This window comes from Aotus nancymaae, unplaced genomic scaffold, assembly GCF_030222135.1.
Source record: "Aotus nancymaae isolate 86718 unplaced genomic scaffold, 86718_ANA_hifiasm-v0.15.2.pri h1tg000007l, whole genome shotgun sequence".
In the NCBI taxonomy this organism is placed as follows: domain Eukaryota; kingdom Metazoa; phylum Chordata; class Mammalia; order Primates; family Aotidae; genus Aotus; species Aotus nancymaae.
Window position 1 is genome coordinate 10,038,441 of NW_026988418.1, and position 15,055 is coordinate 10,053,495.

Below are 15,055 nucleotides of genomic sequence, written 5' to 3' on the forward strand. Positions count from 1 at the left end.
TCTGCTGAGGACCACGGGGAACCTGGTTTCTGTCTGGGCCTGGCCATAGCTTTGCATGATGGGCTTGGGCAAGCCCTGGCTCTTTCTAGGCCTCTGTTCCTCTGTTTCCCATGTAGAGGTTGGACAGCTGGTCCATACAGGCACCTTTCTCAGACAGCCTTTGTTTCCAAGAGTCTTGCTGGGTTTTTTCTTCCATGTGATATCATCCTGTTTCCTCAACTGCTCCATCCAGAGTTGCTTCTTCCCATGCTGCGTCCTCCTGGCTGGGGGTGCAGATGAGGCTTAGAGGTCATCAGAGGGCAAAGGCACAGTGGTCTGGGGAAGTGGAATGAGAGGCTCTCTGGGATGGCACTCAAGGACAGGTGGACCCTCTGTCCTCGCAGGGCTTCTCACTTTTCCTGCCTGCCTCCCTCATGCCAACCTTAAGAGAAGAAGCTGGGCCCAAGGTAGCTACCATGCCACAGCCTCCTCTCTCCTCCAGAGGACACGGCCCTGTCCCGGCACAGTCTTTAGCTTCCCCCACCCCGTCCTCAGCATCAACGTCCAGAGTTCAGGGAGCACACCCCAGTCTTTGTGAGGCGGATGGGAAGTCTACGTTAGTTGAGTGAGCACCATTGTGTGCAAGATGCAGCCCCGACACTGGGAATACGGTGCTGAGCAGGGCAGCACCTAACGTGGAGGGGGAGACAGACAACGAATGCATAAGCAGTGGAATGCAGCTTCGGCAGGCTGATGAAAGGTTGTGAAGATACTACAACAGGGCGTGAGGTGAGAGCTCGATGCATGGCTGGAGGAGACAGATGGAATGACTAGACCAAGAGTGAGGCCAGGGATGACCAGGCAGTGCAACCGCCAGGTGGACAGATATGAGGAAAGAAGCTGGCCCAGGCTGGGAGGCAGGACTGAAGGCTCCTGGGGGGAGGGATGGCGTGGGGAGGCGAGATCTATTACGCTGATGACTCCCGGCCCTAATCCTGTGCCAGGCCCGGCGGGTGATGTGTGCGTGGGGGGAGGGGAGCGCCCCTGCTGGGGTGTAATTTCACGCTGAAAGGCCTGATGGGGCGTCCCAGGGACTGATCCTTTCTGGATCAGAAAACTCACTTCCCTTTGTCGTATGCAGGGCGATTAGCGCCTTAACCCTTTGTGGGCTGGTCCTGGGCCAGCCCCACCCCATCTCACCTCCAGAGCCCTTTGCCTTCAATTCAGCCAACTCCTCCACCTGATCTAGTCTGCAGAGAGGGAGAAGGTGTTGACTGAGGAAGACCAGGGGTTGGATTCTCAACTTCTGTCTGTGTCCCTGTTCCCTGGCATCTAGCTCTTCCAAGACCTTGTGTCCCCAGAGAAGTGAGCTCACCACACCATCTTTTCAGGCTCCTCTTACAACTCAGATCAAGTTCAGTCGCCTTCAGCAAGCCTGGGGTCTAGTCTAATCCAATCCATTGCCTTGTTTGGGGAAACCCCAACTCACAGCATTCCCACGTATGCTTTGATGGGGAGCCCACTACCTGCTGGCGATACAGCCAATACCTTCCCCTCCCGCTGACCTCTCATGGGGAATGAACGCTGACCCCAGGAGGCCAGGACTATGCCTCCAGTAACATCTCAGAGACATCCTTGGCCACTCTGTCCAATGGCAGCATTCTGGGACTGGGTAGGACATCACAGTGAGCCCCCTGCATCCATCTCCTCTTTTGCTCACGTACTCCGATTCTGTTCAAAGACTCACCAGGAAGTTGTCTCAGTTTCTTTGGCTCCAATGGGTTGTTCCTTTCCCTTGGGGAAGTCTTCCCCTCGGTCCTCCCAAGGCTAACTGCAATGCATCTCTGGGGCGGCTCCTGCAGGTTCTCCCCTTGGGGACTCTCCTAGGGTGGGGGAGAAGGCAGCGACCAGGCTGGGCCTCCCCTAAGCTCCCTGGGTCTCTAAAACCCCAGCCCCTTTAAAAGAAAGCCCCTAAATGTTATTTACACTTTGGAGTCTTAAAAACCATTAACAAAAGCCACTTAATTCAATTATCTTCCCGGCTGGCTCAGTTCTCAGCGCTGAGCGCCAGCCTCCCCTTGCCGCACCCCCACCCCGCCTGTCCCCCCACCACTGTCATTGTGTCGGGCTAATGAGGTAAACTGAAGCGAGCCCTGTCCCCCCTGACAGGTTTATGAGAATTTAATAAAGCGTGGCCGGGACCAAATGAGTTGCCTCAGCCTCGGAGAGCTCATTGTCTTTGGCGTCAGCGTTTTTTGACTCGAGCCGCCCCCCTCCCCCGCCCCAGCTCCTGCCCGGCTCGGCCTCCACTCCCGCCCTCGGAGCCTCCCTAGGTGAGTCTGGAGGCCAGTGGGCCCTGCAGCAGGAGGGCACCCGGGCTGAACGTGGGAGAGCAGAAATGGACTTAGCCAGTGTGCCCTCGGCGGGGACTGTGCTGTCCTTTGCCCTCACCTAGCACACCTTCACATGCTGCAGACTCCGAACATGCTGAGGCCTCAGGGACTTCCCATGCATGGGTCTTGGCCGCTGTCAACCCAAGGCCCTGCGGAAGCCACCTTGAGCCTGATTGACTTTTTCTCCCTGGTTTGGAGTGAGCAGCCAAAGTGAGCTCCGAGAGGGAGGAGCTTCTCTTCCCACCAGGGCACGGGTTGGGGGCAAGAGGTCCTCAGTCATGGCCTGGTTCCACCCATCGCATGGAATGTTGCCTCCTCATTTTCGCTGAAAGCTAACAAGGGGTGGAACACAGACCTCAGAGCAGAAGGGAGTCAGAAGTGCGATGAAGAGGCGGTCAGTCGGGAGCCTCCCCAGATGGACAGGCAGGCAGAGGAGCCTTCGCCCCCACAGCTGTGGGGGTACCTTGAGAAGGTACCTGGCTGCCCTTCTCTCCTCACATCCTGGGCAGCCTAGAACTGGCCTTTCTCTGCCTGGCCTCTCAATGGTCCAAGGCAGAGGCGTTTCTGGACCATTGGAGACCTAGAATTCCTTCTCTCCCCAACAAAAGTGGTTCTAGGAATTACTTCCTTCTGAGACTAAAGCTTGGCCTGACACAGGAGCCTCATCTGGAAGGTCCTTAACTCGGGGTGTTGGGTGAGCAAGTCTTAGGGATCAAGGCTCAGTCTGTGGCCACGATAAGGGCTCAGTAGTTGTCCAGCATCAGGATTCAATGCATATGGCTCAGGGTCAGAATTCAGGTTGGCGCCAGATTCAGGATCAGGCTCAGTGATTAGAGTCAGAGTTCAGTGTATGGACCAGGGTCAGGGCTGTGTGTTCCCAGAGTCAGGGCTCAGTTTATGGCCAGAATAAGGGTGAATATGTGTCCATGATCGGTCTGTGTCCAAGTCAGTGTTTACTATATGGCAATGGTCAGGGTTTAGTCTATGGGCTGGGGTCAGAGCTCAGCCTGGGATCAAGGTCAGGGTTTGATGAATGAACAGGCAGGGTCAGAGCTCAGAATGTGACCAGGGTAAAGTTCAGTCTATGATTAAGGTCAGGATTCAGTATGTACTGGGGTGAGGGCTCAGTCTAAGATCAAGGTCATGGTTTAGTCTACAGGCAGACTCAGGACTTCTCTGTGACCTTGATAAAGGCCAACAAAGTCTCTGTCCAGGATCCAGGCTCTCCCTGTAATAAGGTCAGGTTCCAGGGTTGGATGAGTCAATTAGTAAATCTGAGTTACTTAACTGCCCCCTTTCCCTAACTCCCTTGATCTCCCCATTTCTTTCTCTTTTTCAATTTTTTTTTTGAGACGGAGTCTTGCTCTGTCACCCGGGCTGGAGTGCAGTGGCGTGATCTCTGCTCACTGCAACCTTTGCCTCCCGGTTCAAGCAATTCTCTGCCTCTGCCTCCCGAGTAGCTGGGATCACAGGTGCCCACCACCACGCCCAGCTAATTTTTGTATTTTTAGTAGAGACAGGGTTTTATCATCTTGGTCAGGCTGGTCTTGAACTCCTGACCTCATGTTCCAACTGCCTCAGCCTCCCAAAGTGCTGGGGTTACAGGCGTGAGTCACTGCGCCTGGCGATCTCCCCATTTCTTAGGGCCTTGGATCTCAGAAGAGGAAAAGGCAAAATTGTGCAGTCTGGTTGGGCTGAGTGGTGTCTGTCTCCTGCTGTGTGCCCGGGGTGCCCTCTGGTGGCAGTCCCCAGCAGTGCCGATTTCCTCAGGCTTGGTCCCTCCATCTGGCCATCTCCCACTTTGGGGAGCCTGGGCCTCAGGCTGGTCCTTTGATGCCGATCTAGTCAGTCCTTTTCCCGTGCCACCCTGCCTCCCCCCAGAGAAGTAGAAAATTGTGCAATTGGCTAGGGGAACAACTCCCATACACATGAGGAGATTCTCTCCCTTCCTGCCCAGAGTTAGGCATCTTGACAAACCCATATTACTGGGGACCTGGAATCTCGGCTGTGCAATGAGATCCACACCTTTTCATTCTTCCTCCAGTCCACAGGTGCTTGCTGAACACCTACCTTGTGCCAGGTGGGCACTGAGGGTACAGGAGTGAACAAGTCAGAAGTCCTGGCCTCTTGGTGCTCATGTTCTGCTTCTCCCTAATCCTCTACTCCTAGTCCACAGCTCTCATCAGGAAGTCTCCCTCACAGAAGGCCAAGCGGGATTTCGAAGTCAGCAACACAGGCTCCCTGCTTCCCCCTGGAGTCTGTGGTTAGATTATTTTAGGTTCTGGGTTCTCTGTCTTTCTCTCTCCTCGGAGCTTCACCACCATCCACGTGCCGACGGCTTCTGTCTCCATCCCAGCACCTCCTCTTTCCAGAATTCAGGGCTGTGGCTCCAGCTCCTGTGGGACAGTACCTCTGGGCTAACAGGTCTTATGCCTTACCAAGCCATCGCTTTTATCTCAAAACTGGATCCTCCACCATACACCCTGGTGCTTAAACCAAAACTTTAGAACTTCCTTAGGATTCTTTTCCTTCATGCCCCCAAAACTCCCCCAACAGCTGCAGAATCCGTGCAGTCCGAGCAACCACCCTGGTCTCAGTGCCCGTATGTCTCACTGCTGGGACCTCCTAACCTGCCCTTGCCCCTCGCCACTCTGTTGCTTCCATACAGCAGGCGGAGCAGTCTTTACAATCATAAATCAGATCATGTCACTTCCCTGCTTAAAACCCTCCAGTGGATCCCATCTGACTGAGAATCAAATCCCATCTCCTCACAGGGGCTTACTAAGCCCTTCACAAGCTGAGCAATACCCACTCCCGACTCTCCAGCTTCGTCTTCCACCTCTGACTCAAAGCCCTTTTTTCCTGTTCTGACACATGGAGGCCAGTTCATTCTCACCTTCGGATTTGCACCGGCTGTTTTCTGAGCTTGAAATGTTCCTGCTCTAGACCTTTGCATGGCTGACTCTTGACATTCAGAGCTCAGCTTCAGTGTCACCTCTCAGAGACGATCCCCCAAGCACCTGATAAGTCCCTCTATCACAACGTCCTATTGTAATTTTCTGTGTAGTGCTGTTCACTTGCTAACCTTTTTGGTCTCATTTGCTCACTTATTTAATTCTTTATTGTCTGTCTCCTCCAAATAGAATGTGAGCTCCATGAGAGCTTGTTCATCATTATATTCCCACATAGCAGGGAACGTAGCAGGGCTCAGGAATTGTGAAATTAATTAATAAAAAAACAATTCTAAGGCTGGGCACATTGGCTCACACTTATAATCCCAGCACTTTGGGAGGCCCAGGTGGGACAACTGTTTGAGCCCAGGGGTTAAAGACCAGCCTGGGCAACATAGTGAGACCCTGTCCTACAAAAAAATACAAAAAATTAGCCGGGCATGGTGGGGTGCGCTGGTAGTCCCAGTTACTTGGGAGGTTGAGGTGGGAAGATCACCTGAGCCTGGGAGGTTGAGGTTGTAGTGAGCTGTGACTGCATACCAGCCTCAGGAACAGAGCGAGATCCTGTCTCAAGATAATAATTAAAAAAAGGTTCTAAGTGGCTGCCCTCATTTCTCCTAGAGGGAGGAGAGTGCGTGGAACCTCATTTTCTGGTCCCTTAACAGGCTCCCTTGTCCAGGCCAGCAGTAGTTTCCTTGGGGAGGCAGGGGTCACTCACCACCTGCAGCACCCTAGAGCTCCCGCAGGCCCCGGAAGGACCAGCTCTGTGTCCTGTACCACAGATCCTTTACCTCTGAGGACAGGCCTGGTGCCTCAGTTCTTAGACTTTCAGGGCCTAGGGTGGGAATGGGAGGTTTCACCCTCATTCCGGGGCCGGTCTGCAGCATCCCTGCAGGAGCTACTGGTCCCCGCTCAAATTCTCCAAGGCCAGGGAGCTTGATGTTTCTGTGCTGTCAGAATCACATCCTTTCCTCAACAGAAGCCTGCCTCCCAGAGGCCCCTTCAGGGCCTGGAGCCTGCCTGGGGGGGCCTGCAGAGGAGTGGGGACACAGCACACCCTCCAGCCTCACTGTGTGTAGGAGAGTGGAGCTGCTCTACGGCCTCACTGGCCATATTGCCCTGGAGGGGCCTGCCCCGACTGTCACCCAGGGAAGGGGTGTGAGGTGAGGAGTCCCCATCATGGCCGACTGGAGCTGATGGGAAAGTGAGCCCTGGGGCACTGGATGTGGAAAATCTCTTCTGGTGTGCCTGTGAAGGAAGGGGGGCACAGAAAAGATAAATGATGACCTTCAGCTGGCGGTATAAGATGAAGGGACTTGGGGCAGCCAATGTCCACTCTACCCACACCACTGATCCATGTCCCACTGCCCTGAGTCCTTATCGTAGGCTCACACTTCCTCTGCAGCAGCCAGGCCCGCAGAACGGGATCTGGAAGTCTTGTGGGGAAGAGGAAAGAGAGTGTAATTCCAGGCATCTAACAGCAGGTGGGAGAGGGGTTTGGGCTGAGCCTGGCATTGCAGTGGTAGAATCCTGAGGCGGGAGGAGAAGGGTGGTTCTGACCACACCCCAAGGCTGCATCAGCGTGGCCCCTCTCACCCACGGCTCCACCACGGCAGCAGGTGGCATCTGAAGCTGCAGACCAACACACCAGAAGAGACAGGACTGGAGCTGGGGAGGTGGCCTTCCTTATTTGCTCACTTATTTAATTTCCTCACTTATTTGCTCACATACAGGGTGGAGTTGGGGAGCTCAGAGAAGAGGTCATCCGCTCTAGGTACTGGATGCTTCAAAGGTTAAGGCCCATCGACACGAGCAAATTCATAGAGATGGCCTGCTCAGCACCTGCTCAGGCAGATTTGCTCTTCTCCAGGTCAGTAGGAGAGGGAGACAGCAGGAGAGGCAGAGGCGGAGATGGCACCAGAGGAAGGAAGAGCCCAGGGCTGGTGGGAATTGTCCGCGTCATGACAGAGTAGTAGCAAAGCCTGTTGGGAAGAGAAAGGGAGGCTGGCGATGAAGCCAAGTGGATGAGGAGGGAGTCACAGCCCCGGGCGGGGGAGGATCAGCATGTCCCCCAGTCACTGCTTGTCAAGATTGCTACATGGAGAGGAAGCGCTAGCCCAGGGTTGCAGTGTCTCCTCTTTAGTCCCCCACACTCCCTTTTCTTTTTTGTAAGGCAGCCCCTATTCCTCTACCTGGCCCCCTTACCTGCCCCCTCACCTGGACAAACTACAGGCTGGGCCCAAACTCTGCAAGTCCAGCCAGCCTGGCCAAAGGGTCTGGGCTTTGCACACCCCATGGAGCATTTCTGCATTTCTCCCCTCACCATCCCTGGTCAGCGACCATGCCCTCAACTACTACTGCTGCTTTCACACCCCCCATGCATGTGTAATGTCAGATCGTTACCCAAACACTCACTCCCCATCTCTTCCAGGGGCCAGGCAATCACACCCACAGTCACACTTCGATGTCCGTCCAGTCCCCCAATCTGACACATCTGTTCCCACAGACGTTCACAGGCACAAAGTCTTATAGTCTTTTGCTCAGTCACACGCTCCTCTCCCCTGGAGCCCACTTCAAGATCTCCAAGAGGGACTGGTACCAGGATGTGGAGGCACTCAGCCACAGGCTGGGAGGGCCCCAGAACCCAGGGTGCTCAGCCAGAGGCCCCACAGCCACTGCCCCCTCCTCAGCCTGCACCGTCACAGAGGACTGACTCCAAAGGCGCTTTATTGAGAGGGAGGCACTGCAGTAAAGCATGGTGTGGCACTGTCATGGTGGGTGGGGGCTGGCATTGCTGGTAGTGAAGGTCACACTAGGACCTTCAGGGCTGCAGAAGCCCCCTCACCACTCACCTCTGTCAGATCCCCAGCCTCAGTTCCCCCCACTCCTAGTCAGACAGAAAGGGTGGGGAGTGTTCACTCCTGCCCTACTTCTAGGGCCCATCGTGGCTCAAGTCAGAGCCACAGCTTCTCAGCCAAATGAATCCCAAGGGTCATGTTGGGGTAGAAACAGGGAGAATGGGGAGGGGCAGGAGAGGGGCTGGAAGCCTTTCACAGTGTGTGCAAGGACAGAGACAGTCCAGGCTGACATTAGTCCCTTCTTCCTCCCACCTCCCTGGGGGGTCTGGCATTGCTGGTGGTTAGCCCCTTCAGGGTAGGTGCTCCTCGGTTCACAGTGCCCAAATGCCAGGGGGAGGGGGCAATGTTAGGGTTTGAGGGTCCAGGGGCCTACTTTCATCAAGCTGGATGGGTAAGGTTTAGTAGAGACCAGAGACCTCACCTAAGGGGCCAAGGATCTGCTGCTCCCTTCTTTGGGGTGTGACCCTGACACCATCATCACATTCTACCTCCTAGAAGTTTGGGAGATGGGAAAGATGAGGCCACTGGTGCCCAGCACCAGACCTTTGTGAAAGAGAAAGGGAGGGAGAGAAGAGAGAGAAAGAAAGAGAGAAGAGAGAGAAAGAGGAAGGAAGGAAGGAATAAAAGAAAGCAGGAAGGGAGGGAGGGAGGAAGGAAGGAAAGGTTTTCTTTTTTCTTTTTTTCCCTTCCCCCACTAAATGGCACTGAACGGAGAGTGAACCGGGACAGCGGAGTCGCGGCGGGGCCCTGGTCCGCTAGGGGGCGGCCCGCTCCCGGGGCAGGTTGAGCTGGACCCCTTCCGAGCGCAGCGCGCAGACGGCCGCGGGCGCCTGGGCCTCCAGGGCGAGAGGGCTGTGGCCGGGGCTGGAGCGGCCGGACGACGCGGCGGAGAAGGCAGGGCTGAGCTGCACGGCCGTGGTGTCCTGCGCCGTGCGCTCGCTGCTCTCCATCTCCAGCGCCACGGGCCCGCCGCGGCCGCCACCCTGGCCAGGGCCCGCCGCGGCCGCCGAGCGAGCGCGGGACGCGGGACCCCGGCGGCTACACACGCAGCAGGCCGTGAAGAAAACGAGCGCCAGCACCAGCAGCGCCGGCCCCACGACGAGCGGCGCGTTGTGCCGGGGCAGGAAAGAGGCGAAGGCGCCCGCCAGCGTCACGTTCACGCCCGCCAGCAGCGCGCACAGACCGCAGGCGCAGCACAGCGCCGGCGATGGCAGGCCCGGCCCCCGGCCCCGGGCGCGTTCCGCGGGTGCCGGGGCCGGTGGCCCCTCGCTCTTCTCAGCCGGTGGCATCGGTCTCCGCACGCCGGGCGCGCATCAAGCTCCCTCCGGCCGCCTGCCCTGAACAGCCCACCTGCCAGGGGCCGCCGCCTCACGGTCGTCCTGTGAGCACACAGCGAGAGGGCGGGGTCAGCAGGGTATCTCGATCTGCAATCCTAGGCTCAGTCTGTAGCTACATTTACTGCCTGGGTGGGCAGAGGTCACCTTGGCCAGCCCCCTGCCTCTGTCTCTGGGAAGCAACAACCCACCCTATATGGGAAGAGTCGGCTTTTGTTTCCCCATCTAGTTCCCAGGGTCCCTCGTGGCCAGTCTTGCCATCCCCCCTCTTCCCTCACTTTCTTTGTCCTCCAAACAGACGCTGCCCCCCAACCCCTCTACTCCAGGAAGCCTACCTGGAATCACTTGAGTGGGAGAATGGCTGGAAAGTGCTCAGCACAGTGTCCGGTTCAGCTTAGGTACTCATCACATGATAATCATCGTCTTCAGTAGTACTGACTAGAAGGCAAATGGCAGCTCTTGGGATTTAGACAACTCACTCTCTCAAGTGGAAAAGGTCTTGAAAATCATCTGACCTTGCCCCCCACCCCCACCCCCTTATTCAGATGAAGAGACGGAAGCTCCCAGAGGTCTAGCAGTTTATCCAAGATCCAGAACCAGGACCTGAATGACCTTGCCGCTTGGCCTCAGCATCCGCACCCAGGCTCAGGTAGGCATAGCAATGACATTAACTCTCCTGAACATCAGATGAAGGCCTGGAGTGAGTGGCCACGTGGAAGTGAGGAGCTCCCGATGGTTCAAACGGTCAGTGACAGGGTATAGTCCCCACATGGGCTGGGTTGGGCTGCAGCAGGTCTATGGCACCAGGGCCCTTTCTACACTAGGCACTCTATGAAATTCCAATCCTACCTCCATTCCATTCTTCACTGTTCTGTTGAACCTGGATTCAAAAGCCTAATCGCTGGATGCTAGAATTCCTTTCTAGGATTCTCTAGATGTCTCTGGTTCTGGGATCTATCACTGGATTCTAGAATTCTGGAAATGCAGAAACAAGAGTAATAAAATTAGAGTCTAGGGATTTATGACTTTGATTTGAGAATTCTGTTCTATAACGCATAAAATCATGGTTGGTACAAAGGCCCTCAAAGGATGAGATCTTAGCTAGTGAGCTATGTTAGAATTGCGGGGAAAAAAATGCCAGAAAAGGGTCCCGGATGGGGATGAAAGGGAAGTAATCAAATGGTACTGCGGTGGGAAGACAGCATGCAGGGTGAGGAACAGGGAGTGCCACCTGCACCGGGGGCCTGACTCTCCTGCTTCCGTCTTATCTCCTGTAACACGGGGCTACCAATAGAACCCACCTCATAGGGTGCAGTGATAACTAAAAAGTTAAATCAAGTGCTTAGAACAGTGAGTATTTAACAAATGTTAACCATGCCCTTGTGGTGGTGGCTGACAGAAAAGGGAGCCATGAAGTCTCAAATCTGGGAGGTTGGTCATGTTGGGTTTGGAAACAGAAAAGTTGGATTGTCTCTCAAGTGGAGGTACCTGTCTGAGTGTCCTAACCCTATACCCAGCGGGGTTGGAGAAAGCTTCATCACTGAGTGAAAATGAGGGGTAGTGTCAGATCCTTCACTCTCCACACAGGATGGTGTCAGCCTGGCCCAAGCAAGTCAGAGGGCCTGAAAGGCCACCTCCAGGCCTGTCTAGAGCTGATGACTCCAGGGCTCCCTCTCCTGGCACCATGCTGAGAGATGGCAGCTCTACTGAGACTCCAGCCAGAATAACCTTGTTGCTATTCCAAGCTGGCAGGAAGTCAGAAATTCCTACATCTGCATGAACATCTGCTCTCTAACCTGCTGTTGATGGTTCTGTCAGGCAGGGATGCAACCACTAAAGACTACAGCAATTTACAGTTTGCAGAGGACTTTTACATCCATGATATCACAATCTCTGTGACTGCTTGTTGCCTATTAATAGCCACACTTTGGCCAGGTGCAGTGGCTTACCCCTGTAATCCCAGCAGTTTGGGAGGCTGAGGTAGGCAGATCACTTGAGCTTGGGAGTTTGAGACCAGCCTGGGCAACAAGCCAAAACCCTGTGTCTATTTTTTTTAAGTATAAAAAGAACTATTTTTTTTTTTTAATAGCTACATGTTACAGCTGAGGAGACTGAGGCTCAGAGAGGGAAATGGATTGGGGTTCTGGTGACTGGACTAAAAGAAAGACAGACATGCTGAGACCAGAGTCAGAGAACAGATGAGCTTGCTCACACCCCACACAATCTTGCTTAATTTTAAAGAGAAGGATTTGATCCTCAGGAGGGGCTGTGAGATTCCCAGATCTTCCCCTTTCAAACCTCTCCCCCACCTCATTCATCAACATCTGACATTATCTGACAAGGCATGGGTTCCCTGCCTGTGGGGAGGGCTCAGTCTGAGTGTGCCCTGATGGAGGGGAGGGAGTCTGGCTTACCTCACTTCACATCAGTCTCTTGGAAGCTGACTTTGGCCTAGGGTCAGGGAGGCCCTGGGGGCTGGAGAGTCCAGGGGTCTTGCTTCTTTTCCCATATGGAGAAGACTCTACTTTGCTTTTGGGTTTTTGGCAGTTTTGCTCTGATGTGCGTAAGTGAGTTTTTCTTTGTATTTATCCTTCTTTGTAGATACTTTCTTTGTATGTATCCTTCCTGGTGCTTCTACAATCTGTGGCTGCATCTTATCTCCCCCAAGGTCAGGAAAAACTTCAGCTCTTATCTTTTCCCCATTCTCTTTCTCCTCTCCTTTTGGGACCTTCATTGCACATATGTTCAGCCATTTGTTACTGCCCCACATGTCTCTTTTACACGCTTTATTCTGTATTTTCTAGCCCTTTCCTTCCCTCCTTCTCTGTTTCAGTCTGGATATTTTTCTACTGAAATATTTTTCTACTATCCAGTTTACTAATCCTGTTTTCACATGTGTCTTCTCTGCTGCTAAATCCATCAATGGAGTTATTGATTTCATTTGTTATAACTTCAGCTCTGGAATTTCCACTAGATCCTTTTTTGTGGATTCCAGTTTTCTACTGAAAGATTCCCTCTCGTCATCTATTTTCTTGAACATATGCAACCTTCTGGAGTCCATATCTGAAAACTCCAACATCTGGATCTCCAGTGGTCTTGTTTCTATTGTCTGTTTTATTGCTCTTATCAATTTTATTGCTTTTGTTCATAGCTCCTGAAATGCCAGATAATTTTTTCTTGGATGTCCAACACTGTGTATAAAAAAATTATAGAGTTAGCATGAGGCTCTGAGTAATATTATCTTTCTCCAGAGGGGATTTGCTTTTGCTTCTGACAGGCACCTAAAGAAGGACAGGCCACTGATTGGAAACTTCGTTTCAGTCTTTCTGAGTCTAGTCTATATCTGGTTAGCCTTTTTTCCTACAGTGTTGCCCTTTGGTCTTCCCAATAAAAGTTGGAGGTGTTTAACAGGACCCTTCCCCTTTTTAGGCCCCAAATTCCAGTTTTGACTCCCCGGTCTCATGACCATGCCTCCTGCACACTGGAAAATGCCTTTAGGGAAAAATTGAAACCAATATTACTTCTCTCCACAATCTTGGCCCTGTCAGGTCCTCACTGCCTTGGTAGCTCTCCCATGCCTTTAAACAGATTTCTTAAATGCTTACTAGCTTTTAAAGTTATCCTCAGCAGGTAAATTGGTCTGATAGAAGCTAGTCTACTTTAGCCAGAAACAGAAGTCTAGATGATAATCTGAAGTTAGCACTTTTAGATCTATAACAAGTTATGCTATGCTAAGCACTTGTAATAATATCTAATTTAATTTTTACAACATAAGATTAAGTACTACTATTACATCTCCATTTTACAGATGAGGAAATTGAGACACAGAAAGATTAAGTAAACTCACCCCACAGCACTCAATGGCAGTGGTAGTGCCAGGATTTGAAATCTGGTGCACTGATGCCAAAGCCTGAGCTGTCCGCCCAGCACAGTGCTAGATTTGCTAAATGTTTGTTGAATGACTGAAGCACAGGCTCTTCTGAGGCCATGTAGATAAGCTCCTGTACTTAGAACTTACACACTCAAATGTCAACAACAGAGGAAGACAGGTTTTCTCTGGTTCAAAGAAGGTAAAACTCACTTTGCTTCTCCCTCGGTTTAGCAAACTAGGTTCAACAGAAAATACTTGCAGCCCAGGGGCTGAGCTTCTAAATGATTCTTATCTGCTCCTAGGAGGCAGAGCCACTGTAAGACAAAAAGGTCTCCACCCTAGGCACAAAAAGGACTAAGAACAAGTGGCTGTTGGGCTTATTCCTGAGGTGGCCTCCACCCTGGTTAATTGGGATCTAGGGGTGTGCAGGGGTGAGGTGTTGAGGCTGCTTAGCCATTCAGTTTGGGCCACCATTTCATCTAGTGGACTGTGGCCTCCAGCTGCTGTTGCAGTCTTGGTCCTGCTTCATTGTGGGTCTTCTGGCTAGCTCTGTTGTGGGGTGTCCTTGGCACTGTTCACTAAATCTTTCTGGTTTTCACTCTATTGAGCACATGTTAAGATTGCACTTTCTGGCTGATTTGTGATTAGGTGGCACTGTGTGACATTCTGGACACGTGCCAATTCCAGGCTGGCCTATTGGATTATGGAAGGAGGACTCTCTGAGTTGATGCTATTGCTCTCCCCAGTCCTCCAAACCCCTTCTATTTCATTCCAAGCCCAGCCTTCAACCCCAGTGCCTGAGCAGGAGGGAAGGGCATTGCTCTGACTCCTGAGTTGCTAAGACTGGAAGACCTTGACTTTAATGAGTACTCCAAACTGCTGAGCCCATGGAGATCACCTAGTTCTACCCCTAAATCTACAGAAGTGGGAAACTGAGGCTTGGGGTAGAAGAGGTCTGTGGCCAAGCCAGACCAGGCCCTTTTCCCACCCAGCCAGGGCTCTGAACACTGTCATTCAGCTGCCCATGACCCTGGCCAAGCAATTCACCCTCCCAGCTGCCCTGCCTCTGGCTGGGGAGGCCTCATCGTCTCTATGTGGGAGTCTAGTCCACAGGCTCTTTGGGGCAGGGGCAGACATTGGTTGGGCAGCCTGGGAGAGCTGGGGTCCTTCTCTGAGCCTTAGTTGACTGAATGTGAAGGGAGGGGTATAATGAGGTTATTGTCCCCAAACTGAGGTCCCTCAGCAATCAATCTGTTGCCCCACCCTCAATTACTTGAGGTTTGTAAAGGTGGAAATGAGAACCTGCTTAGAAATTACTGTCAGTGTATAAAAGGTCTCATAAAATGGCACATTGATCTGTATATGGCTGTACCTGCTCACTGTATCAGATTCTTTGCTTTGGGCTGGGATTCTGTTATTTCCCTGGGAAAACAGGGTTTCTGGTTGAGGGGGAGGGGCACTCATATTGAGCAGCAACTCTGTGCTAAGCACTTTCCTTCCATTAGCACATTTAATCTTCACTGCAACCTGTGAGCAGTTGCAGTCCTGCCCCCAGTTCACAGGGAGGCCACTGAGGCTCAAAGAGGCGAAGGGGACTTACTCCAGTTTACTCAGTGGCAATAGGGAAAGCTGGGATTCAAACCCCGTTCTGTCATATCGAAAAGCTTAT

General features: G+C 52.9%; 1 protein-coding gene across 1 annotated transcript; it reads right to left on the minus strand.

Annotated features, from left to right (window-relative positions):
• Positions 1–8,936: 8,936 nt before the first annotated feature.
• On the minus strand, positions 8,937–9,470 carry TMEM275 (transmembrane protein 275). The gene has a single exon (XM_064370954.1). It carries the CDS (start codon positions 9,468–9,470, stop codon positions 8,937–8,939), a length of 534 nt encoding a protein of 177 aa, XP_064227024.1.
• Between the last annotated feature and the right edge of the window lie 5,585 nt (positions 9,471–15,055).

What these genes read in the sequence shown, in the direction of transcription:
- TMEM275 (XM_064370954.1), bottom strand. Translation starts at nt 9,470, where the DNA reads ATGCCACCGGCTGAGAAGAGCGAGGGGCCACCGGCCCCGGCACCCGCG.